We start from the raw sequence: 26,566 nt of genomic DNA, 5'->3' as shown, positions 1-26,566 counted from the left end.
TGCGCGAGCGTCAATCAATCATTAATAAGCGACCGTTTCGATGAAAGCAGGACCACAGATCGCGAGAAAGCTTCTCACGGATAAGCAGCCTTATATTTAGCCATTCATATTTAACACCTGCCCCTGTGATGCTGGATTATCCTATTTACCAGTCTAGGTTCGGTCATACAAACCTTGGCTTTAAAAAAAAAAAAAAATAGAGCACCAAGCAGAATTTTGACATTTGACTGGTTGAAATCCATTTGCAAATACATAAAGATAAAGTGTTCCCTTTTGCTTAAACTTGTAATGACAAAAATAGTTTTTTCTGATTTTTGTTTACCTGATTGGTAACACATAGCTCGTTGTCCCCCTCTAGTGACCAATAAGGGGCATGACACTCGTCACCAATTAATATAAGTGAATGGGTGTGTTCCTCAAACAAAAGTCCAGATTTTCATAAGCTTAACCAAATATGAGTCATTAATGAGTAATGCATTTGTTTTTTAAAATGATTATTATTAGACTTCAGTCATTTTTGTGTGGTAATCTGTTTTTTTTGTACAAATAATTAAAAAATCATTAAAAAAACAACTCTTGTTTAAGCCTTGTTTGCACTTGCAACTTCCATTTGATTTTCCTCGCAGATTAAAAATATCACCATTAAATATCCTCACATGTCACTAACGCTGAGCCAGCAAATCTTAGACTCATTTTGCTCAGAAGGTAGAGCATAAGCTGAAGGTCAGTGGTTTGATCCCTAGCTCCTTCACCCTTTATGTCAAAGTATCCTTGGGCAAGATACTGAATCCTGAATTTCCAGTCAGGATTGTATCCACTGTAGTGTTAGGGTAGGTTAAAAGAAGTGCTTGCGTGAATTATATCCAGCCTGGTGGGTGAATGAGTCTGGAAGTAAAGAAACACTAAACACTCGAATTCAGTAAAAAAGTGCTATATATAGTGCTGTGATAAAAAAAAATCAAACACAAACAAATTTAATAAGATTCAAATTATGATTGATGATTTCATTTACTGAAGAAAAAAAAATCTGTTTAAACTTATCTGGTCCTATGTGAAAAAGTAATTGCTCCGCCTATTAAATTATGAATTAATCCTGTATAATCATGATGAATCAAACTGGGTTGAATTTTACTGGACACACTGAGGCCTGATTACTGCCAGATGTGTTTAATTTTAAAAAGCACTTAAATAGAACTTTACAGATAAAGGTACTCCACAGTGAGAGCCATTATGAGAAAATCCGAAACAGTGCGCATTGACGACTCATCCAGGCGGTCACCAAAGAAAACACAGCAACATCTAAAGAACTGCAGGGCTCAATGTCTCAGTTAGTTAGAGTTAGAGGTCACGATTCATCAATAAAAAAGAGACTGGGCAAAAATGGCATCCATGAGAGAGTTCTAAGGAGACTGCTGACCAAAGAGAATAAAAAGGCCCATCTCACATCAGAAAAACCATCTTGCTAATTCCATAAAGATGCCAACAGTCAAACATGGTGGTGGTATTGCGATAGTCTCAGGCTGCTTTGCTGCTTCAGGACCTGGACAGCTTGCTGCAATTGATGGAACAATGAATTCTGCTCTCTACCTGAAAATCCTGAAGGAGAATGCCTGCAGTTCACGCCCTGTAGCTCAAGCATATGCAATGGGACAACGATCTGAAACACACCAGCAAGTCCACCTCTGAATGGCTCAAAACCCCCCAAAATGAAGTGGCCCATTCGAAGTCAGAACTTAAATTTAATTAAACATTTCAACATTTATGCTCAACAAGTCTCCAATGTAGCTGAAATATAACAATTCTGCGAAGCTTCACCGATAGTTATCACAAATGCTTGATTGCACTTCTTGCAGCCAACGGTGGCACAACCAGTTTTTAGGTTCAGAGGACAATTTCATTTTTCATATAGAGCCAGGTAGGTTTGGATAACTATTTCCCTTGATAAATAAAGTCACCATAAACAAAGCTGCCTTTTGTATTTACTAAAGTTATCTATGTCTATGTCTAGGCAAATACTTTGTCACGTTACTATGTGTTCCTGTCCATGTAAGTAAAGATTTTAAGCTTCTTTAACAAAGTATACATTACAGGTTTGTATGGGAGTTAATTAGTCTTGCACAAGTATTTTTGTTTTGGAAAGTAACACAAAAACAAAGCAAACATTTTCTTTTTTTGGTAATTTAAGATTTAATTTCTTCAACTTTAACAGTCTGAACATACGATTACACATTAACCAATATTCTATTCAAGCAAGGCTGAGACACGTATTATAATGCAATGTGGAAACAATGAGGTGACAAAATGCTGAGGGTCACTATGTACACAGTTTATATATAAAGAAAATCAAATGGCAATGACATTTACACCATCCTCAATTTCAATATCATATGGCATCCGATGAAAGTGAATTAGAATGTATCCAAATGATCAAACAGTCCCATGATATTCATGGTGACATCATGTGCATACTTGTAAAAATGTGCATCCAACATAAATGAAACATGATGTTCTTAACCAATCATTCATTTCATTTAAGAGCTTTACTCTCTCTTAAATGCCACCGTGCAAATGCGTGAACAGGTAAAACTTGCAGTCTGTATGTCTCCTCAGTTCTGCCAAAAGCATTCAACACAGATTTTCCGAATTTCCATTTGTAGGCCAAAACTGGCAAACCTGTGCCCAACAGATGTGCGAATCATTAAGAATACTTGAAAAAGCAAAAGAAAAATCAGCTTTTTTGTAATCACTGGGGTCGACTATTGAAACTGTTGTTTCACTAAATTTGTATCGTGCCTATGTGTGTAAGCAGATCTGCTCATCAAAGATTAATCCTCCAGGTTAGTGGGACAAAGGCCGGAACATGACACAGGACAAAATGTTGTCTTTTCTCTAACTTTTGAAATATTTAGTGGGCAGATGACGACTGCTGTAAGTTGCTGATATGCATTTATTTTAAAGGTTATGCTCACATAGAAGGTGCCTAAAGGGATTTTACTCAATTTGTGTGTCTTTTCTTTTCTTCTGTTACTCTGAGAATATCCAGGAACCCCTGGGTCAAGTATGCCTAACAATACAACACAACTTGATACGCTTTATGCAACACATGCACACAACATGTAACATTTGTGCTCAGAACAGCTTAAAGTTTAAAGTTTAGGTCCCACACTGAAAAATCTAATTTTGGATCCTTTTATCCTTTTCCAGTGAAAGTCAATCTATATCACTTTGCATTTTCTTTTTGAAAAAAAGGATATTTTATCATCCTTTGAAATCCGCTGAGATATTACGACAAGCTTAACTACAAGAAGCTGATAAGTTTGAGCAGAGATTTTGCTTTAAAAAATTGAAAAGAATTACAACTGTGGCAGTAAAATGAAGCCTAGAAAGCGCTTCTATGAGACTGATACAAAAATGTCATGACTAAGCCATGATGGAGATGTAACACTATCTACATATAGAATGCATTAGCTGCTTCATGAGTATTTTTTCCCCATTCATTACATAAAGGTGAGTGAGTCTGGCATATAGGCTTAAAAGTAGTCTCTTTCTATTGTAAGTCTCTTAAATGTTCTAACTTCTAGTCTAGTGATTTGCAGGAAAGCGGATAGATGCTAAATTCAGGACACATGCATTTATCGGGTAACACGAATCAGTGCATCTCAGAACTGTTGTTAATGTTAAAAAAATGAAGAAAAAAAACAAGGAAAAAAAGAAGATTTTGTGTCAATAAAACAGGTGCAGGGTCATCCCAAGCTGAGCCTCAGAGCCTGTGTGGACAGCAGCAGCCACAGCATGGCCCTGTGTGCCTGGAGGCCAAAGAGTAACACACAGTTTAGAGGAAGACCAGCTCTTCCCCTGTGGACCTGTGCACAGTGTGGGATGCAGGATCAGGGAGGGGGAGGCATTGGTATAAGTTGGGGTGGGGAGCGCTGCAGGGCAGAGGATGGGGAGACGATCTTGTTCACTATTTGGGTATATCCCCTTTCTTCAAAATGAGCTGCCGCTGCCAGGGCGCCAGTTTGGTCTCATCATAGCCTAGGTTTCGTATTCGCTCCAACTCCGTCTTCTCCTCGATCTCCTTCGCCTTTTTGGCCTGCTCCTCCTCTTTTCTACATGCACCCATAAAGGATAATTCACAGTAGTTAGAGTTGTACAGTAAATCTTCAGTTTATAGTTGTTACTTCTAACATTTGCAAATGACCACATCTCAAGACACGAAGCACTCAGAACCACAAACCTCTGGCAAGGCATCTCACGTTTTGGGCAGTATTTACTGTTAAAAGAATAGTACTGTATTTTCTGTATATTTAATTCTATTTTCTTTGTTCTTTTTAAACATAATCAAAGAAGTTTTCAATCAAGTATATACATAAAATTATATGAAATTGTATTTACATCAGTGTGTGTGTAATCAGGTTTCTAAATAAGTAACTCTGAGATGCCCAGTGTGCAAATCTGCTTTCAAATAGCCTACACTGATTGAATGAATGAATGATTGATCTCAGACTAACAGCACCTAACAAATTTCTCATCCAACACATTTTGTGTTACGTGTGTATAAAGGAGAATGAATCAAATTTTCTTACCTTTTCTGTTCCCTGTCACATCAGGAGATGGCGAGCAGGAGAAGACAAGGTTTAAATATCTTAAACAGCAACAGCAGTTAATCCCCAAGTTACAACAATTAAATGATAATTTTAGCGCTTGCAAGTGACAAAGTGGGAAGTACACTTTATACTCTAAACATCAAGTTCAAATTGTTCAACAATAAAATGTCCCAAAGAAGGCTAAAGATTGCACAAATCTTGAGTTAAAGCTTAAATAGTCAATATATATTTGCTTCCACTGGAGGAAAAAAATGAAGGAAACCTGTAATATAAGGTCCTCGACTCCTTTACTTCTTCGGGGTTCTGATTTATGGATTTAAAAACAAATACAAAACTAGCCTTTTACTTTTAGTGTATATGAGGCACCTGCATTGCCTGCAATTTTGATTTGTTCCAAGATTTTCCCAATGCAAATACAAAAAATAAATTTAGTAAGCCGGGTATTTTTGAGTCACTGATCAACTATCAGCAGATAAAACAGAGAAGTAAAACAGAGGTGTGCAGAAGAGCTTCTTGAAATGCAAATAAACAGTATATTAATAAAGAAGGCCTGCCATGGCAAGAATTTAAAGCACTTTCCTGTGAAAAAAACATCTCAAGTGACTCATTTTATCTTGAAAAAAATTGGTTGTATGTTTTGGTGGCATCACAGCCAGTAAGTGTTTTCTACCAACTAATTCCAGACCAGAAAACCTTTATGTCACCATTTTGGTGACAAAAAAAGGCTTTTGAGATGTGCTGCCTACTCACCTCTCTTCATCCATTTTCTTCTTCATCATGTCTCTCCTCCAGGCTGGCATTGACGCCAGGCGTGCCGCCTCCTCCTCAGCCTGTAAGGGGACAGAGGGGTACGGGGAGAGACAGAGATAGGGGCCCACAGCAGTCAGCAATAAATTCGTACTTTTAAAGTATCCTCCGTTGTGAGGAGACTTGAGTCAAGTTTAAGAAGAATCTCGAGTGCAAAATGTGTACGACATGTATTTGGTAAATGTGAGCAAGTTCTTCAATCACTTAAGTAGCTGACTTTGCTACAGACTTCACTGGCATCATCTTGTGTGCAACCCTCTTCTTTAAAAAAACCTCCAGTAATCTCAGTCTTCACCTTTAGGTTAGCACACCGTCATGAACAGATGTGCCCCATGAGATCACAGGTTCAGTTGCCATCAATCCTATTAATCTAGGAGGCATGGGAAACATTCAAGCACTGAATGATAAAATATTATCAGAATATATATGTATCAATCACATTAACCACAATAAAGCAATTTATAAAATATGACATTAACCACAAATTATGTTTGACTATTTTTAAATATCTGGTTATAATACATGTGAATGCAATAATAGATGGTGGTGATGTTGAGATGATTTATGTTGGTAGCACCGCATAAATCATCACTAAAGCAGGCAAGCACCTGCATAAAGAACAACTGTAATGAAATGTTAGTCCAGTCTGTTTGTGTGTGCAGATTCTCAAATGTCAGTTTTATACAAATGGTCTTTATGTAAGACTTAAGAACTTAAACAATGGTAACCCAATATAGTTGAAACTAATGTATGAACCCACAAAAGCAAACAGATCTCACAAAATGTCTGCTTCTGCTGTTTGTTTAAAATGAAACAAAGCCTTTGAAAAGGACAGTGTTTTACAGGATGTTCTCTGTGTGCACATATGGTAACTGGATCCTTTTTTTCCCTTTCAGGCTGTAACTGGAGGTGGAGCGGGAGAGAAAGAGGGCAGCCATCTTGGATTTCTCATCTTTGCCTAACTAGACACATTACCCTTCTGCATTCATTTTACTGAAGGATTTCACTTGCCCTAGCCAGCGTGAATCCAGGTAAGATTATCTATGGAATTAATATTTAATGAGTCCCCTGGGAATTTCGGCTCAAAAAAAAAAAAAGAAGAAGAAGAAGAAAAAACATGGAAAAACAAACAAAAACAAACAAATTTACACCACCCCCCACCAAAACCCTCCACCAAAACTAGCTGATAGTACCTATTAAAGGTTTAAAAGTAAATGTTATCAAGTTGACTAGCAGTTAAGTGAGAGCAACAGTTAAGCTAACCAATTAAAAAAGAAAAAGCTGCAAAATTCGAATTAAGCAGCTCTCTTGATGGGCTTAATAAAGTTTTGGGGTTTTGTGGGCCATATTTGTTGTGTCAGTGGACATCCACAAGGGTCAGAACACACAACCCTTTGCTGTGCCTGCATACTGTTTGGGATTATAACAACAGTAGGGTTTTAGATCTATAAATTTGGAAGTGTGAAAATGAGGTTGCATTATTAAGATGAGGTTATTGCCTAGACTTTGCTGTGCTAGCGGGTGTTTACTTCAATAATCAATAAAAGTTTTAGGTAATGTTATTGATTCTAACATTATTTTTTGTCTAATGAAAGAAAAATAAAAAAATAAACTGTAGTTCAGTCGAGACTAATTCCGTTCAAACTGTAATTACAACACCAATTGAAGACCTCTGACCTCTTTTGTTGTTTGTGCTATTTTTATTATTGGCTTCGCAGCCAGTTCCATATATGCAAGAGTGCATTGTGCAAGCTCATCAGATTACATCATAGCCTATTATAGTTTTACCCATCTGTTAAGGCAGTGTTGTTACTAATATCACTCTTTATTGTATCGTGTACATGCTCCAACTTTGCCTGTAATACTGTGCAAAGGGGAAACAGTTCTATAGAAAGTGGCTTTAGGTTTACCAGCTGACTGCCTTCTCGTGCGAGCTGTGAGTTGATAAAGATTCACCGTAACCTCCTTATGGCTCCTGTAAGCCGCAGATAGAATGACAGCAGGGGTTGTTAAGAGGGTTATTCCAAGGTAATCTTGATGCAATAGAACAGACACTATGAGAATAGTGTGCAGTGTGCAGTTTGTTGCATTGACAAGCATTGCACTTGAGGATTACACATTGAAGAGGCCTGTGTTTGACAGTTGCTCTTTCATTGGTAAATCAGTGTCATTATGTAAGTTCTCACAAAGATGGAAACAATATCTTCGGTAATCTATTGTTTTGGCCTTTTTTCCACACAGGTGCATCAGTGCAATAACTCCAAACGGTTAATTGCTGCTTAAATCTGCTAATGCCCAAAAATGTCAGTTTTATTTACTTATAACACCAACCTAGAAACCAATAAATAGAAGAACATGAAATCAGTTATGGAAACTCTGAGCCAATATTTGAAATATACTTATATAATAACAGAGTAACAAAACAATGGAATAAACACCATAAAGCAGTTGTAACATTTTAATGTGATGTTTCATTTAAGTTAAAGCTTTGACTGATGAATGCTTTAAAATATGGAGAGAAACTTTTGAACCGTTTTCACCATATTTCATCAATTCTGTAATATTTATTAAAAGGCACACCTTATAAGTAACAAATAATCCACTCGGATTTAAGACATTTGTGAACCACTAAGTAGTTCTAAACTTCAAACCCACTAAAGACCGAGCTACTTTTGCTCTTACAGTTCAAGCAAAAAGGAACCATTTAGATGGTAATGCCATTTTCCCCTTCACTAATTATCAAGAATGAAGGTAGAACAGAGGCCAGATGCTGCTCAGCGTTCGTCACTTGCTGTTTTTGTGTGAGTTCACTGAGGCCAGTGTTTAACTGTCCTTTAGCCAACTGGCTAAAAATGTGACAAAGAGGAGAAAAGGGACACATGTTTGATCGTATGCATAGAAAGAAAGATAAACCGAAATGTAACTTTTATGTAGCAAATACTGTGTGCAATTCCATGTCATTTTTTAAAGTCAGTGGAATATATGAATGTTATAGACCTGAGTCTGTCACTTAAAAGTGAGCCACAAGTTCATATGCTCGTTACATATACCAGCTCCAATTAATCACCTACTGTATGAAAGTGAGAAGGGGTAAAACACTCACATAAATGCAGTCAGTGTAAAACAACTATGCAGAGTTTTACTAATCATCCCTGTTACAAAGATGACCCAAACAAACAAACAACACTGATTTTTATGGCAAATCTTTTCCTTTAAAACTTGTTTTTCTGGAACTGTGTTTTGTGGCAATCAATCGTACTTTGTCTGAAAAGCTCTTGGTTCCACGCAATATGTGCATCTTTTGTAATACAATGCATACTTTCCTCCACTTAAACATACAGAAGCAGTAATGTCAGCACAGCAGCATGGATGCTCTTTGTTGCAGGTAAGTCCATTATGTGACATGACCTAAACATTAACAAAGCAGATTAGGTTCTCTTGTCAGCATGTTCCACTGTGTGTGCTAGTTTTCCAGAATTGATCTTAGCAGTGAACTTTCAGCACAACCTTAGCCTGCATAGCTGTTAGATATCAAAAAGTTCAGCTTCCTTTTCTTTCCAAAAAGCAAAGCTTCGGTCAATGTATGTGATGATTTCCTCATTGCTGAACTCTTTGAGCTCATAGATGACTTTAATTGAATCTTCATTGGGTTCTTCTTTGGGTGGAGGTTTATCAACATGGGGTTCTTCTTTGACTTTAACAGTAACAGACTGGGCATCTTTCACTGGACATGCTGTTGTTGTGTCTGGAAGTGTCTCAACTTTAGCTGTTGGTTCAACATGTTGCATGCTTGCCAAGTCCTGCATGTGGTCCTGCTCTGAGCCTTTCCCATTAGAAGTTGCAGGCTCATTTAAACTGACATTCCCCTGAACACTGTCCTCCACTGAGTCCTTGGGGGGTCTCTGGTCCACACACTGACCATCATGAGCCACAGCAGGGGATGAACCTTCAGAAACCCCCGACTGGGAGACTGGTAAGGAGGGTTGTTGTGATGGTGCAGGTGGTGCAGAGTGTGCATTCGAAAGTGGGGGTTCAGGAGGTGGTGGAGGTGGTGGGTGGGATGGTGGGGGAGGGAGTGTTTCCTGCATTGGCATTATGGACATGTCAGGAGACATGGAACGTAGCGATGCTGTCAGCATGCCTCCTCCCTCACCTGAGTCTCCGAAGTACTTGACTTTTATGTCCTCAAAACCATCCGCCCAATCGCGCTTCTCGCACTCAATTTCCTCCATGACCTCCTTGTGAAACTGCCTTATGACCTCCCATTTGTGGCTGCCAAGACGGTCAAACATCTCATAGCATAAAAGGTGTCGGAATTTCCGCTCACTTCGAGACATGTTCATTTCCAATAGTTGGAAATATCCAAGCATGAAAAGGTCAAGAGTTAGGCTTTCATAGCTCACAGTTGACCCGTTGATGTGCGGCAGGAAATGCTGTGGCCAATAGATCATCTGAGCGCGACTCAGCCGGCGGATCTGGCGTGTGGGCACTTGACTCATGATTGCCCTCCAGTGGCCAATCAGATTCCCTACTACCTGCTTTGATTTCATAAATAGGAGGAGTTTATCATCTTCACTGTGCATCTCTCCACCAATCTGTGCACTAAATTGGCTGTAGTCCTCCCAGTCCACGTCTAAATGATTTCGCCTCCTGCCAGTATATCTAGTCTGATAAGATTCAGAGACCGTATACTTCCGCCAGTGTTCAAGAAACAAGAAGACAATTCTCTCTTTCCTCATTTCAATGCATTCCTGGACATAGCTTAGATCTGTCTGCACCTCCAAGCTTCTTGTTAGTTGATCATTATTTAAAACAGGGTCTGCAGAAAGAACCTGGCTGAACTGTTCAATATTAGTTGGCGCCATTGCCTCAGAAGACATATATGTCTTAGGAGCATGAGATGCGATGATAGCTGGTTCCTCAACAAGTGGTAAGACTGATTCCTCCACTGAAGGTAAACCACCATTGGTATTGGATTCCAGTACGGAAGCAGAGGAACAAGGGACCTCATCCTCACAGACTGTCTCTGGATGATAACTAGACTCACTTACCACAGGGAGTGACCTCTTGCGTTTGTAAACCCTATTTGCTTGGTTATCTGCAGATTGTGGCTGATTCTGAACTTCATAATTAGCCTTTAGGTTCTTCACTGAAACACCGCACTGCTTTATTTCCTTTTCTACATCCTCTCTTGTTGAAAAGGATTGAGAGCGTCCCATAATTCCAGTACCAGCTGATCCCGCTGACTGACCTGTGCTTACATTTCTTGTCTCTTCTTGGGAATATCCAGGACATATAAGATCCAAGATGTCTATCTCTTTGCCTCCCAGAGTGGCAAGAAGGATAGCCATACTCTTGAGGAGGGTAGAAATCTTGCTGCACCAGGCTGGAAGATCTTCAGCTTTGCCATGCACCTGCTTTGGATTGACTGAGAAGTGCCCCTGATTGAGAGCAGCAGAAACTGGTAGAAGCTGGTGAAGCTCCTGCTCCAATTCACTCAGTTCCTTCTCGACTTCTGATACCTTATGCATAACCTGCAGGTTCTCAATTTGCTTCTCAATTCGGTTCAGGTCGGCCTCAGTCATCAGTTCACCAAATGGACCCAAAATGGCATTGTGGGTGTGGGAGTAGTGCCATTCCAGAGGCTGGTAGTGCCCAGTTGATGCAAACTAAATCAGAGGTCAAAAGAGACCAACAGGACAAGAAAAAAAGGAGGAAGGAGGGAGGGATTCCTTCAGCTTGAATTTCCTGGTATGAACACACGCTTCAGTGCAAATCCATCCTAACACACAGGATTTACATGGATTTAGTGGTGCAATGGCACTGCCTGATTATAAGCACAAAGCTTTCTAATGGAATTTTGAGTCAAAGAACAGCGACTACTTTGTTGAGTTATGTGGGAAATTATATGTTAACTAGACCAATACTGGCATGCAAGAGTTACAACATGTTAGTATTTGTATTTTAGGCACTTAACACTACAGATGTTTCACATCATTTGCGTAATGCCTCTTCAAAGGCTCTATTCTGTTTACTTTTGTCTAGATATTTCTTTAAAATGCATCTACACAACGCTTGTACTACAAGGACGCTGACACTGCAAACCATTGGTGTTACTCTTTATGAGATCATGATCTGCTCGCACCCTGCTAGCTCCTCCCCGAAAAAAAAAGATGTTGGGGAAATAAAAAAAAAGACTGTTACAATGATTAGATAGAGATGACTTAAATAAAAAAAAAAATCCTCAATGGACACAAGTTTTCAGTATTGTTAATATGCTATTTGTGTTATTGTTGGTATCAATAATGGTTGACTTGTAGTGTGAATGGACCCGGCATCACACCACTGAATCAGCATGTAAGAACTTGGAACAGCAAAACTCCACCATCAAACACCAGCCCACACTGTGAACCCATTAGTCAAGTGTGCCAAACGCTGTGATGGTTGTTGTAGCCAAGTATTCAATTCAGTGCACTCCAAAAACGTCTGTTATTGACAAAAAGTACAAATATGAACAAGAAACATGTGAAGAAATGCAAAAGAAGTGGATATATAATTGAAAAATGTGAGAACAGGGAGATGATCATTTTGGGGAAGTGAACACGTTTTCATGTGTTATTAGCTTATGTGTTACCAGTTTGATGTTTTTATGATAACAATAGAACTAAACAATTAAAACACTGCATGTGAGCAGTGTCTTTAAGCTCAGTTAGTGGTATAACATTACAATTCCTTAGATAGCAGTAAATTATTAATCAGTCAAATTTAATCAAGCATGTTACATACTACTAGGGTCCTTCTTGTATTACACAGGATTAGCAAGTGTTCAGATTGTTTCTGTACAAACTGCGAATTAACATCTTGTCTAAATACTCATAATATAGTGCTTTAACTGTGCATCAGTGTATGCTGGCTGTAGTCCTTGAGAAAAATGTGACCCCACTGAATGCTTAGCTTTAAACTAGTGACTTGTAAGAAAAGCCAACACAAAGAGCAAAAGTGATCTCATGCAAAAATGGAACTAAATTATACATGTCTTCACACAATGCCAGTGTTCAAAGCATAGACAGTATAAACCATGGATGTAGTTTCTGGCTAGGAAGAAGGAAGTGCTTTAAACCTGCTAAAAAGTTTATTTTTGCAAATCTTGTTCATACCATGTTTCAAAATGGTGGATTATCTGTGGAAATGACTTGTTGTTGCCAATGAGTGTGTGGTTTCAAAATCAAACGTCCTCATCACATCCTTTTTTTCCGAAATCAAGATGGTGAAGGGGAAAACGCTCATCTTGAGGTTTCAAAACAAGACTGCAGAAGCAGTGGGTGATGTCACAGTAGCTACGTCCATCTTTTATACTGTCTGTGGTTCAAAATCCCAAACTTCCATGCTCAAATCCAAGCAACAGCTATCCCCTTTGTTTTGCTCATTATCTAAATCTGAAGTCATTTCTAGTCACTTTTACTGTACACTGGTAAATTTATAGGACCACAAATGGGATAGCTAACAACACTCAGCCATCATGCCTACCTTGCGTTTGTGCTCTTCTTCCTCTTGCATCTTGACCTGAAGCTTGCGCACCATCACCTGCCTTTTCCATTCAGGGATGGCTTTCCCTTGTTCATCGTGAGTAGGCACTAGAGCCTCAACATCTGTGAGGCTCGTCTTCCGCCCTGAATCCGCTTGTGCTGTGCCTCCACCACTGTTCCCATTGATCACAGAGTTGGAGGACAGCTGCTCGTTGCTCCCAGATGTTGACACGGTCCTGCCAGATCCGGAGCCAGCGGGGCTGGGACTGGGACTGGGGCTGGGGCTGGGGCTGGGACTGGGACTGGGGCTCGGATTGGTGGGTTGTGAGGTCACTGGTGCGCTGGATGGCGGAGGGGATGGCGGTTTGGCTGGTGGGCTAGATGATCGACTCTCTGGAGATGCAGTGTTTTCCTGAAGGGAAATAAAGGCACAGATGGAAAAAAACAAACAGGAGTCACATAAATGTTAACACATGTGGTTAGAAAAAAGTGAAATTTTGACTTTCATAAATCAGGCCAGGATGTGGTTGGATTTGCATGTAGTTCATAGAGAGCGTGACATCAAATCCTCAGTTGATAGTCAAAACTGTGAGTTAACTTTCAGAACGATCCATTCTGCATGAGTCACTGTCTGTAGCTGAAGAAGCTAGGTGACCTACATTGTTGCCTGTGGGCCCGCTGTTGGAAAACACAGTGGTGTAGCCTTTACTGTGAGGCGTGGGCTTGAGGCTCTTCCCTGCCTTGATCTCTGCCAGCAGCTCCGAGTTGTCGCCGGTGGGGGACATCATGTTGAAAGATTTTGTGCCTGCGGACAAAAGGATGGAGCAGGCAAGTGAAACCAGGTAGAAAGATTGAGCAGAGAGAGATGGATACAGACAGATTGAGAGAGATAGACTGATGAGGAGAAGAAGGGCTTGTGTGGCATTTCACTGTTAAATATTTTATCCAATCAGCAAGGTAACAATGCTGACCTGGAGCATGTTGGACAATGATGGGAGGTCATAATGGTATTCTAAACCTCACTCATGGATAAGCTAGATAAGTTTCTGTTTAGATTTGATTACTCTGGTTGGCATCTGCCTTTATGCCTGCTGGGGTCGAATGTTTGCTGGAGACATAAATCTCGTTGGGCAACTGTTAAATCAGCCAACAGCTGGAGTGAGCCAGGATTAGATGAGAACGAGCAATTAAATATACTTTCATTACAGTGAACTCAAAGAACAGAGACACACAGTCTCTTTCAGTGTCATCTGACCATTATCGTTACAGCTCAGCTGCTGTTAAACCCCCGAAAAAGGTATACATTCATCTCCCGTATCATAATTTACTGAATGAATCCTTTAACAAATTTAACTAGGCTTCAACTTCAAACTCTGTTTGAATGCAATTGAAAATTAGCTTCTGTTTCACTTTTAAAGGAAAAATAAAATTGGTACTATGGTTGGTAATATCAGGCATTGTCAAAATATGCCGCTAATTTATGCAATTCTAAGTGTAGATAAGCTTTTCAAAATGATTACACTAACCATAAAGAAAAGCATAAAGTACTACATGCAAGCACAACTGCAGCTGTCGTTTTAGTTATTAAGCAAAAAAACATTTAAAGTGTAAATGGAAAAAGCTCAAAGATGATGCTGTAGTGTACAACTAACAGTTACGCATCTCTTTTTTCCAGGATTTAAACGTAGGATATTTTGGAGTAAATGCACAAAGGGACACCTCACCTGTTTTTGCAAATGTTTTTTTCCCAGGAAAATAAATATCCTTAATCCTTCATTGTTTACTCATCCTCTATGTGCGGAATGGAAAAAAACAAACCAAAAAAAAGAGTCCTTCTGCAAAAGTGCTCCCTGTTGAGGCAACCGCAATGCTCCGGCCGGACACAAAGACTCGCTAGCGTGCCACCCCTCCTCACTCTCCCTGCTCTCTGTGTCTCTCTCGTGGGGAGGAGAGAACAGCTTTCCATTAAAGACCTATCATCACAGTTGGGGGAAATCTAAAGGAATCACCCGTAACTGGAAGTGACAGCCAGCCGTTGGCAAGCCAGCTAGGAATTAACACACACAAACTCTCTCTCTCACACACACACACACACACACACCGTCAGCCCTTTCAATCCCCGGCTTCTCAGTGCCCACAGCCGGACCAAGATTCAGTTCGATAGACCTGATAAACTGTTTAAACACACATACAGCTGCCCCTCATATTTTCTGCATTACATAGAGAGAGAAAGAGAGAGAGAGAGAGAGAGAAAGAGAGCGAGAGAGTGAAAGAGAGAGAGTGGCTTGTGTGTGACACCACTAAGCCTTTTACAATGTGTGCTTGATTGAAACTGTGGCCTGTGTAAAGCTTCAGGATAAAAAAGAAAGAGCTGAATAGATCTCTGACACACCTTTGACAGCTATTTAAATTCATTTTAAAAAGCTCAGTACATCGCACGGGAGGTACAAATCTAAAAAATCCTCAGCTAAAATGTAACTAGATCAGTTGCACATAAGCATGATTTAATGCTTTTTCAAACTTTTGGCAAACTAAACAGCTATATCTTTCAAAAAAAGACACAGGTTCTAAGTTGGTGTGCTTGCAACTTTTTTAAAAGAGACTTAAAATGCATGTTTTTGAGTTGAAGATTGTGAGTCTTTGCGATTGTATTTAGCCTGGGGGTGTGGGTGGAGAGGGTGGAGGTTTGACGAACAGACTCACACAGTGTGACATGTTCCTATGGTGTGTTGCTACATCTGTTAAGGTCAGCTGTGACCTATGATATAAAAAGCAGGGTCCTTTGCACCCTTACAAACAGAAAACCACAGGGAGCTTCCACAATACTGCAAAAACGTCTTCATTCAACCACTTGGTTTGTAGCTTCGAGATGCATAGAAGGCTTTTAATTTTATGCCCTGTTTATCACCAACGGGTAATTGTGTCGAACAACTCATCAGATGAAAATGTGTGCAGTACAATATAAAAGGTAAGCGGTTGTTCTCAATAGAAGAGCACCAGAACACTAAAGGACTCGTAACAATCGCCATTGTTTTAGCAGCATTTCCAATTAGCCACCTGTTCTGCTGCTGTGGCATCAACGAGTGTTTGAGCTGTAAATTCATCTTAAGCTCTCAGACGAGTTGGTGGTGTTTAATTTTATGACCACTAAACAACTTGTTTAACAGTGTCACGTGACTCATGCCATTAGCGAGCACACACCACTCTTTAGCTTTAAGTCTTTTATTGCTCTCCTACCATTAGTCAGGAGAAGGAGCATGAACAGATAGGACAGTTGGAAAATTGCTGAACAAAGCATACAGATAACAAAAAGAGACTGTAAAAAGGTGTAACTGAAATGTGAAAGCTTTAGTAGAATTTGTCACTTATGCTATAGCCAAAATATTTCTTAGATTCTAAAGTTGAATTTTCTGTTATTCTGTGTTTTATGTTGCCATTTCACCAATTGTGAAATCTTAGCAAAAATTCTTTTTTTATGTTGTTTTACCTGGAATACAGTCACTCTACACTAATACTAGTCCTCAATGTATTGACATGAAAACCATACGCCATTGGGTAAAAATACATAAAAAATTTAATCATCCTTTGTTAACAGCAATTTATGGTCAGGTTGTACTTAAAAGTAAATTTCCTTCAGTTCAGTTTTCAAAGGGTGATAGAACAGCTGCTTTTATAATTTGGATACATATGATTTGAGACAATATCTCATATAAATTGATGACAAAAAGTGACAAATTATTTACATAAAAAGCTATGGACAGGTTAAAATGCTTTAGACAAATATTATAAAATGTCATGTAAACAGGAAGGACAACTGTGAACCCCGAACGTATCTAAACAGGATGAAGTGATTTAGCTTAAATGCAATTGATTCGCAGTCTGTACTTACTCTTCATCTGTCTAAGTGCTCCTCCCTCTGCCTGTGAGGCAGAGTTATCTCCGCCTTGACAAAGCACACAGTGGCAGGCAAGAAGAGGGAAAAAACAAAAGAAACAAAACAGAGAGAAGTGCATGGAGAGCAAACAGGAGAGATAAAGAACATGTAAACAGAAACGTATAAAGCAGAAGAGCAACGCTGAATTGAAAGTGACAGTTTTTTACCAAGCGACATCAATGTATTTAGAATTACAAGAGAGGAAAGTGTTTTGTATGTCGTCACTCTTCATGTAATATCTTTATCAGGAAAAGCTGATATCGAACTAAGATTCTTTAAGCAAAGATTTTTGGTCAGTTTCCGGTTTGCTTTTGTAATCTACTGACCAGTCATATAAGCAGGAAGTTATGTATGTAGATATGTATGCAAAGAATGGCGGATGTCAGCTACAAGAACTGGATTTGTCATAATCAAATTTAGGACCTTCACTTTCAGTGAATTTCCTTCTATATTAATGAGTTTCTAGAAAAAGGAAATGCATTAATCGACGTTAGAACAAGTTTTGTTTTTCCATTCATGAATCTTGAAACACTCGTGTATTTTAAAATTCCACATTTTTTAGCATGTAAAAAACAACCTTATACATAAGTTAAAATTTCCCCACAACTCGAGCAGCATGTGCACCATCAGACTGCCTCCAGGGCACTTAAGGAAATGGCTGAAAACTAAACCAGTTCTCGGGGTAATGCTAGCACTACATCATTAATTTATAATCTGTTATTTAGAATGCTAGGGTCAGACTCAACTCATCTTTACCCAGGGTGATTACTTGGTACCCATTAATACATCAGTCTCTGGTTTCTACAAATAATATAGCAGGAAATAAAGATGGGGAAAAAAGGCTCGAGATTAGGGAAAAAAAGCAGGTTTGGTTGACTCACTTCCTGACGACGAAGATGGGCGTCGCTGGTTGGTGGGCGTGACGCTGGCATTATTCTGAGGGGTTTGTGTCTCCGGAGGCAGAGGAGGAGGTGGCGGGGGTGTTGGCATCGGATTGCTTGGGGGAAGAGGTGGTGGTGGAGGAGGTGGTGGTTGAGGGACAGATTCCTCTGTAGTCCCATTTTCAGAGCTTTGGGCGGGATTTTCAGTTGGCTCCTCCAATAACACAGAACCCTGAACCCACAAAAGGGAGAGTAAGAAAATGTCACTCATTCTGAATTCTGAGGTTTTGTCTTAAAAACTACATTGTTGTTAACTGGAAACACTGGTTTATCCTGAAAGAATTAAAATGACACTTATTTTTGCTCCACAAATTAAATATTTTTTGCATACTTTTGAAAGTTTCTTTCTGCCTTAAAAAAAACTTAACTGGTGAGAAAAAGGTGCCACGACATTTATTTAAAATTATATTTTAATGATCTAAAAATTAACAATCTAAAACATTTATAGGATTAACTTAAACAATTAACTCAATTGCTGCTGAAAACAACTTTATTTATTACTTCAGTATTGATAAATAATCAGCCAAAAAACTAAATGGTAAAGTGAATTTCTTGCACATTCAAATTCCTGTTGAGCTGAGAGAGCTTAAGATTCCAGCGCTGAGGCAGTTGACAGGCGCAGATGTATAGTGGCATGATACCTCAGCTTCCTCCTGTCTTTAATCAACTCATAGCCACACAATGCCTTTTGCTAATAACAGCTAATATGACATAATCTCAAGGGGGAAAGGTCTGAGGGGAAAACAGCCATCTGTCGCTTCCCCGCCCCGCCCACTGCATGCGTCTGACACGCTCTGAAAGTGTGTCGTACCCCTGGTGGAGACAAATTAATAGACCATGACATTTAACTCGACCCCACCCCTCCTTTATTCCTCAGACGCGTGCTTGTCATTGTTGCCGCCTTTACTTTTCAAACCCCCCAGAGAGTTGGAAGGGGGTTGGCCCTGTCCAGATGGGTCTTGGCAGCACGTGCCGCTTCTGATGATTAGCCAGCCCATCTGCTAGGGTTCTGCTGAGACCAGGAGGGGCCCCACTGAGGCCTTAATTGGCTCAATGAGGATTATAACCCATGTCACCCAAAACACCCCCACCCCTGATACCCATGAGATTATAAGAACACCTCTCTAGGGATGTTGGTGATGGTCTGCCAGATTCTATTCATTCAGCTGCCTGTGAAGGTATGTGGCAACAAGCACACAGTTTACATTTAATACTGGGATTGACAAGCAAAGAATCAGAATTTTTCTTTGATCAACTTTTCTCGGCACCTACAATGGCACATAATTTTGGACTAACCTTTTGTCCTTTCCAGGGAAATTCTGTTGTGTAAGCGCATTATTTCAATGGTAACCGAGTAGGCTAATAAATAGTGCCTAAGTCAATAAAAAAGCATTATCAAAATGTTTACATTGCAGTCTGATGTACAAGTGGGGGATTTTATTACAGCCTAACACATACAAGCTGGCCACTTATCCAACAAATACGTTCAGCTTCAGCGGGATTCTCCTTTTTGTGTCCCTTTCGTTGGTGATTTCTTGCTAAGTGCTTCGTTACAGAGTTTGATCCACTGTAGCCTCTTGGACAGTTTGCACAATGGGGTGGAGACTCAAGAGGCAATGGAAATAAGGGGATAATTTGGATCAGGTGGCAAACAAAAGCTCAAGAGGACGCAACATTATGTAACATGCCGAGTGGCAATGCTTAGGCAAATAGTGACGCCAGTTTTGTAACCGAATGCCATCGTCAGCAAGCTAAACCTCAGACTGGAATGACCTTATAAGGAGTTAAGAAAGGAAAAAGGAGAAAAGGAGCCTTCATGGAAGAACCAGGGCACAGTATGTCAACCCACTACTAACCTTACATCCATCAGGCTTCCAGCTCATGCACTGACTTTCAATGTGACCATCAATTTTGTGATAACAGAATTATAACTAAGTATTTTTAATTAATATGTTTGTATAATCCCCACAATGTTAAGCTCCCTTTTGTTAAAAAAAAGGCATGTCACATAAAAAAAACATACCAGAGCAAAAAAGCATTTTTCACACACATTTTCAGAAACATATAGACAAGGACATACATTAAGATAAGAACATATAATACAACAAACCTATTTAACAGCAGACATATTATTATCTTTTTTTAACCATGTATAGTTTGCGTAAACAGCAGAGATCGGGCTCACCTCCTCGTTGGGTGCCATGATTTTGCTCCCACAGGGCTCAGCCGTGTCGCTCCCCAGGGTTTTGTAGTAGTCCCCAGTGCTGGGCTGCTTGTTGAAACTCCTTGACTTCCTGTTTGAATCCACACGGCGCAATTTGTCGTGGCTCTCTCCAAGAGTCAACTGATTAAGAGATTCAAGCAAGGGAGAGAAAGGAGAAGTATAATTTTTGTTGTTTAACCCACTGACTTTCACAGGAGTAAGTTAACGTTCACTCACGTGAGTTTTTCTTTTTTAGCTTGCAGTGCATGTAAAAACAGTCAGTGAATGATTGCTATCAATAAATTGATTATTGGATTTGGATGCAAAAATGCATAATCATTTATATTGTGCTGAATTGCACTGAATTATTTTATTGTGACTTATTATCATTTTCAATGCTTTGGGAGTGAACCTTTCATTCTGTGATGCTGTGTACAACATATTTACCATCTTTTATTCCCAGATTAGCCTTCTCTTGTGACCAAAGTGGCTTTATTCCCTCACAACACTTCACAACAAGGCTTTAGTTTGGCTCAATAGGCATTGATATTTCATGCTAAATTTGTGGAGCTATAGGACATAATGGTCCACATGCAATGCGACTTTTACACCAGCGTAAGGGAGACCCTACTCTAAGAGCAAGGTTAGAAGTCACCAACTTGGACCTTTAGTTATGGACTCTCACTTTCCACTCCGACATCTATCCGACAATCGGAGCTGTAAAGCCAGGATATCAAAGCTCTCAATCTAAGATTCTTTACCGTCTGCTGTTGTTAAAAGAAACTGTGTGTGGGTTAAAGCGTGCATATACATGAGAGTTACCAGGTTACCAGACAGTAGCGATGGATGCGACCTTGCATTATGACTAACATGCTTTCTTTCTGTGGACAGATTTTACTAATGCAAAATGCCTCAAATTTGCATTTAGTACTCAACTCAAATCAAATTGAATTAAAACTTTTTACAATTGAAATAATGGATTTTCAAAAGTTTGCACTACAAAGTATGTGTAAAAGACAACACACCACATTTTTACTGTTTGACGTCAAAAATGAACCTTAAAAGCTTTCAGCTACAAGCGTGAGAGAGCTGTCGACGCAAAAAAAAAATACAATTACTTTGCCTTTCAAATCCAGGGCTAGGCAACAGACTTGCGGTCATTTACATTGTAATGCGTGTATAGGCCATGGCTTCGCACAAAATCCTGACAAGAGCACAGTGTTTAACGCAACCAATAATTGATGGCTGACCCCTGACCTCTCCTCCTCTGTGGTGTCATGTTCTGAGTTTTTATAAGTCTATTTAGCTTTGTTGACTCATGTCTGCTGTCACAGAAATGGTCCCTGAGCACTCATCAAGTGGGAGAGTAATGTGAGCTGGGGAGTGCTACAGATGGTTTGTCATCCTCCAGGGAGGTGGGTCAACAATAGCAAGTGTACAAAGCATTATAGCTGCCCCCCGCTCCCATCAGCCACAGAGACGCATGCACACAGACAATCTTTCTTCCCATTATATAGATCTATCTCTCAGCATAAAGTCATATGTTTTATACAAACACAGGCACGCACACACCCACAGTCAGATAGACAGATAGACAGATAGATAGATAGACAGATAGACAGATAGATAGATAGATAGATAGATAGATAGATAGATAGATAGATAGATAGATAGATAGATAGATAGATAGATAGATAGATAGATAGATAGATAGATGTAACATCCCTGTTTAAAGTGGTATGTTGGTCAGTATGCATGACTATTGAAGGTTGTTTAACCTGTTTGTTGTTGAAGAGGTTCAGCACATTTGCATGTAGCCTTGCAAAAGGCACGGTCGTATTAAAATATGTTGACATCCTTTAAAAATTAAAAGCAAACTACTGAAATAACCTTTTAAAAAGTAAAGTAAATCCAAGTCTAAAATTCAAGCATGACTTTTTATGCAACACACTCATCGTTCATACAGCAGCTTAAACCGCTCCAACCTGAACCTGGAGATAATATGTGAAACAATTTGTAGCATCTTTTTTCTTCATCTTTTCCCCTACATGACAGCACTTTTTCCTGTAAACACCTTACCTCAGCGTTGAGAGTCCTGTCTTATAGCTCTCCTCCAGCACAGACAGTCTCATCCACAAAAACCCAGCAGAGCAAAGAAGGTAGCTGTCACCAGATCCAGAGCTTCACCTCCTCTCTCCTCAGTGCTACGCCTGTCACTTTACCTGCCCTCTCACTTTACCTACAGGCCTCATCAATAACCTATTGGGCCGGCCACAGCGCTGGCAGTGATGTCACCACTAACCCGTAGAGCAACCACTCCTCAACCCTGCCCGTTTCCTCTTATGCAAAACACCAACACCCATGTGTTTCCCTGACCGTGGTCAGTCACATGCAAATCTCCCAGGCTTTAGGATTATGAGAATTTTCTAGCTTTCAGGGCCCAGAATTAGCAGCAAAGTAAGTGTAAGTAAGTGAGAGTTCAAAGTCCAAATTTTTCCAGAAAGACTGCACATGCAAACCCCCCCACCCCAAAAAAGAAAGAAAACAAACATGAAAGGCAAATTGGGCATGAAACATTAAGTTAAAGCAAATGCAGACAAATGAGCAGAGAGAAGCACCATCAGAGAAAGTCAGTCATTAGAAATCCTTTAAATTAACGATAAATTCAATAAATTTTAGAATATCTTTTAGTAAGCTTTTAAAATATTCTTTTTTTGCACATGAAGTTCCTTTACTAGATTATGAAATGTCACCATTCACTGTTTCACGGTAATTTGTTTTCTTTCCGATGTATGTTGCACACAATGATCTTATGTGTGCTTTCATTGTTAAATGTTAATGATGGCGCACCCAGGGCCGGTCACCTGGGTACAGAGAAGGGAGGGAGGGGTGGGGGTACTAATTAAAAGCTCCACATGGCTGACGGCACATGCTCCTAGATACAAATACACACAGAACTCACCATGGAAACAATCTATGGCGAAAGGACACTTTCACTTAACGGTGGACTTGATGACAGCGAACAACAACCATACACACGGCCCCTGTCTGAACAATTGATTTTTTGTTTAGTCAGCTGGTTCTACTGCCTCCTGGCCTTTTTATCTCTCTCTCTCTCTCTCATATATACATATATATATATATGTATATATATATATGTATAAGTCAAGTAAACTTGTAACTGGAAAGAGACTCATATCTTAAAAAACTCACATGTACTGCAGTGTTCCCAGAACAGCTCTTTACGTTTCTATTATAATTACACCAACACAACCAGTTTTTAATACTTTACAGCAGCCCTAAACCAACAAAAGTATTACAGACACTAACGTTTATGTCAGTCCTAATCGCTGCTTCTTGTCAACTATATTTTTGAGTGATCTTGGGCCAGATTAATTACTGGCATTAAGCTCAAACCCATCACATCAACCATTGTTTGTGCGTCAAGCCAGAGCCCAGCTACGGTAATGAGCATATTCTTTGCCCTCGTTAGCAATGCTAACACAATAACATCATTGTGGGTATAAGACAAGGCACATTGTTACATAAGAGTTATAGCTCCACTGATTAGGCACAAGGGAAAATAACAGCTAATGGCCAGTTTATTCCACCTCCCCACCCCACCCCCAATTGCTTCTGTTTCTCTAGTATTGGTCCCATCATGTCACTTTTGGTGTTTTCCCAAAATTATTGACATCTGAAGTTTAACTAAAAGGAAGCATGTTGAAGCTACTATTTACCAGCCATCTCAGGCTAATGTTGTGTGCAGTCACATTAAAGAAATCTTCTACTGGTCTTGCGATATGAATAAGCCAGGCTGTGAAAACCTACTTCCTATTCTGCTGAGATAAATGCACAAACACTGATCTATATAAATATGGTTGCTTTTATTTTTCTGTCTGATTTTCTTCTAGGGGAGGAAATATTTGCACAACCTCATGGCACTTCCAACAAACAGCTTGTCCTGAGCTGAACCAGGAGCTTACCGGCGCCTCTTTTTTTTGGGATTTGTTGTCCACACGCCGCAAGTTGCTTTTGACTTTAAGGAACTCGGCTCCCAATGGCTCTTGTGGAGGCTGTGGAGCTGGGTAGCTGGGGGGCGGAGGGGGTGTCGGAGGAGACTCTGGGGGAGGCGGTGGGGGAAAGGGTGGCGGTGGCGGCGGCGGTGGAAGTTTGGAGTCTGCATCATCAGGCTCCTCATTCTTCTCGTGCGTATCGGAGCTGATGTCTGGGTTTAGCATATCCATGTATGCCTGCATGTCTGAAATGGCTGTTTCTGGTGCACCTGTGAAAACAACAGCCTCTTACAGGAAGGAAAATGTGTGCATTTGTAAAACATTTCCTCCAGTCTACTTCTGATTACACAACTGAGAGATGAATGAGAAACATGAATGTCACACTAATGACGTCTGCACACAGGCCACTAGGGTGCAGCACTAGTATGGCACCTTTGACATCAAATGACAGCAAGCAAACTGCTCCATGCTGTTTCCTGCGCTTTGCTGACTGTATTATTGCTGAAACACCATAGTAGTAGAGTCAGGATAAAGACTGAAGATAGCAAGGCTTTCATTCAACATTCTTATTATGATGGGATTAAAAGTATATTTAGCTGTTTGTCATTCTGAAATGCTTGAAAAAGATACATATTATATCCTTAATATGTAAAGAGCAGCAGACCTGTGTGTGCAACTGCGCTCAGCTGAGCAGGTGGGCCGCGTGACGTTGTCAAGCTGCTCCTCTTCTCCCCAGTACTGGACTGACTGGAGTTGGCTGAGTCGTAGTTGGACAGGGAGCTGGATGGTGAACCAATGTCAAAGTGTGCTGCCTGGGTGGAAGGAGGCATGGTGGTGTTTGGGGAGGACAGGCCAGAGTCTGGCTGCTTGTACTCAAGGTCCATCGAGGGATCCCGGGACAAAACGCGGTGCTCCACACTCTGCGAGGGGACGAGTTTTATGAACATTTAATTTTCATGATCGTTTAATTTATTCTGCTTGGTTGTCTGACATATGGATATCATTTTCACATTACTAAAACAAAGTAAGACGCATTTGTACATTAATTAATTATTTATTCATCATTAATAATTAATAAAACACATCCGGTTCATTAATTTTTAGATCTTGAAAGATACAGGGTCATTATAGCAGGCTCACAAATTGGCTCTTATTAAAATCTACATGTTCATTCATCAGCTGTTAAATCTCACTGCCACTCAGTCCCTGGTGACTTAACGAGGAGAAGAAGAGCATTACAGGCACACTAATGAAACGCCTCACAGCTAGTGAGAACGGCTCTGGGGATCTTTTTGCTTTTCCCACAATGGAGGAGTCAATTGGCTGAATGCGCCCCATGAGAAAGAGCACAAGACGAGAGAAATATGTCACCAATGCCAAACGAGCTCTGTGAGGAAGAATTATTCCCCTGGCCACTCAGGAACTTCAGAGGGTTAATGCCATAGAGAGCACTGTGTGTCAGGTAGCTTGACTAATTATCTGAGTCTGTCATGGGAGGCAGGTTCATAGAAAGCTAAACATTATTGTCTGCATTATTTTATTCTTATGATTATGTTTTTCTTTTGCTCTATCTATCTATCTATCTATCTATCTATCTATCTATCTATCTATCTATCTATCTATCTATCTATCTATCTATCTATCTATCTATCTATCTATCTATCTATCTATCTATCTATCTATCGTTATCCGCTGATATCCAACATTTACATTTTTTTTAGACATGTTGTACTCTTACCATGTTCTCCACAGTGTGCAGATACTTGGCACACTGAGAGTGGCCATTGTATTCGGCCAGGTCTGCTGCAGTGAAGCCATCCTGGTCCCTTATGCCCAGGTCAACTCCATTAACAACAAGGATCTGACAGCACTGAAAAGCAGACAGAGAAAGTTCCAGAGCGGACTGATGTCAGTGTTTGTGAAACAGACTGCTTAAACTCATCTTCAATCAGCGACAATAAAAACAGTTTACACATAAACTCTCCACTCAGTTCAGTGTGACAGACTCTCAGCATGTAAAATGTTTGACATATTGAGTGGATAAATGCAAGGCTTAGAGTACATGTTAAAACAAACTGTGTTTTGGTTCACACTGCGTCAGACCAGAAAAACACCATATTATATCACCACACTCCCTCTGTGATGTGAAATGTTGCCGTATTCTTCACTGATCATCTAATTCACAGCCACGATCTTGTCCCCAAATTAATGTAAATGTCCTAGCTAAAAGGACAATGCTACACATGCTTTTCTTTGATCTTTGTTATCATTCATTTTTCTCTCTCACGAAAAATTTTCTGTTTCAAAATCTACCGAAACTTGGAAATAGTTTAAAGCATGCATTTAACAAGCTTTCTACCGAGCACCAGTGGAAGCTGGAATAAGCTTGTTGTTCTCAGACTGAGCAACCTTTGTTCTGCCATATTGACTTGTGTTTCAGTGAGCTTCTTAAAAGTCCACACTGATCAACTCTTTTGTAAAAAACCCCCCAAAAACCCACCAAAACATAATCATGAAAAACATAGTTTTCTC

At 39.9% G+C, this 26,566-nt stretch overlaps 1 protein-coding gene across 1 annotated transcript in view; it reads right to left on the bottom strand.

Moving 5' to 3' along the window:
* Nucleotides 1-2,179: 2,179 nt before the first annotated feature.
* The window catches only part of espn (espin), a 36,129-nt gene continuing 11,742 nt past the window's right edge, over nt 2,180-26,566 (bottom strand). The window contains exons 5-14 of the mRNA XM_039604001.1: nt 25,773-25,904; nt 24,699-24,954; nt 24,005-24,303; nt 20,001-20,159; nt 17,756-17,987; nt 13,600-13,745; nt 12,942-13,352; nt 5,358-5,437; nt 4,587-4,598; nt 2,180-4,109 (exon numbers count right to left, since the gene is read on the bottom strand). Coding sequence (XP_039459935.1) covers nt 3,965-4,109; nt 4,587-4,598; nt 5,358-5,437; nt 12,942-13,352; nt 13,600-13,745; nt 17,756-17,987; nt 20,001-20,159; nt 24,005-24,303; nt 24,699-24,954; nt 25,773-25,904 — 1,872 coding nt within the window. The 3' untranslated portion in view covers nt 2,180-3,964. The remainder of the gene's footprint in view (nt 4,110-4,586; nt 4,599-5,357; nt 5,438-12,941; nt 13,353-13,599; nt 13,746-17,755; nt 17,988-20,000; nt 20,160-24,004; nt 24,304-24,698; nt 24,955-25,772; nt 25,905-26,566) is intronic.

The sequence above is a fragment of the Oreochromis aureus genome, linkage group 20, assembly GCF_013358895.1.
Source record: "Oreochromis aureus strain Israel breed Guangdong linkage group 20, ZZ_aureus, whole genome shotgun sequence".
Taxonomy (NCBI): Eukaryota; Metazoa; Chordata; class Actinopteri; order Cichliformes; family Cichlidae; genus Oreochromis; species Oreochromis aureus.
Note: the sequence above shows the minus strand (reverse complement) of the source record. Positions and strands in the feature narration are given on the sequence as shown.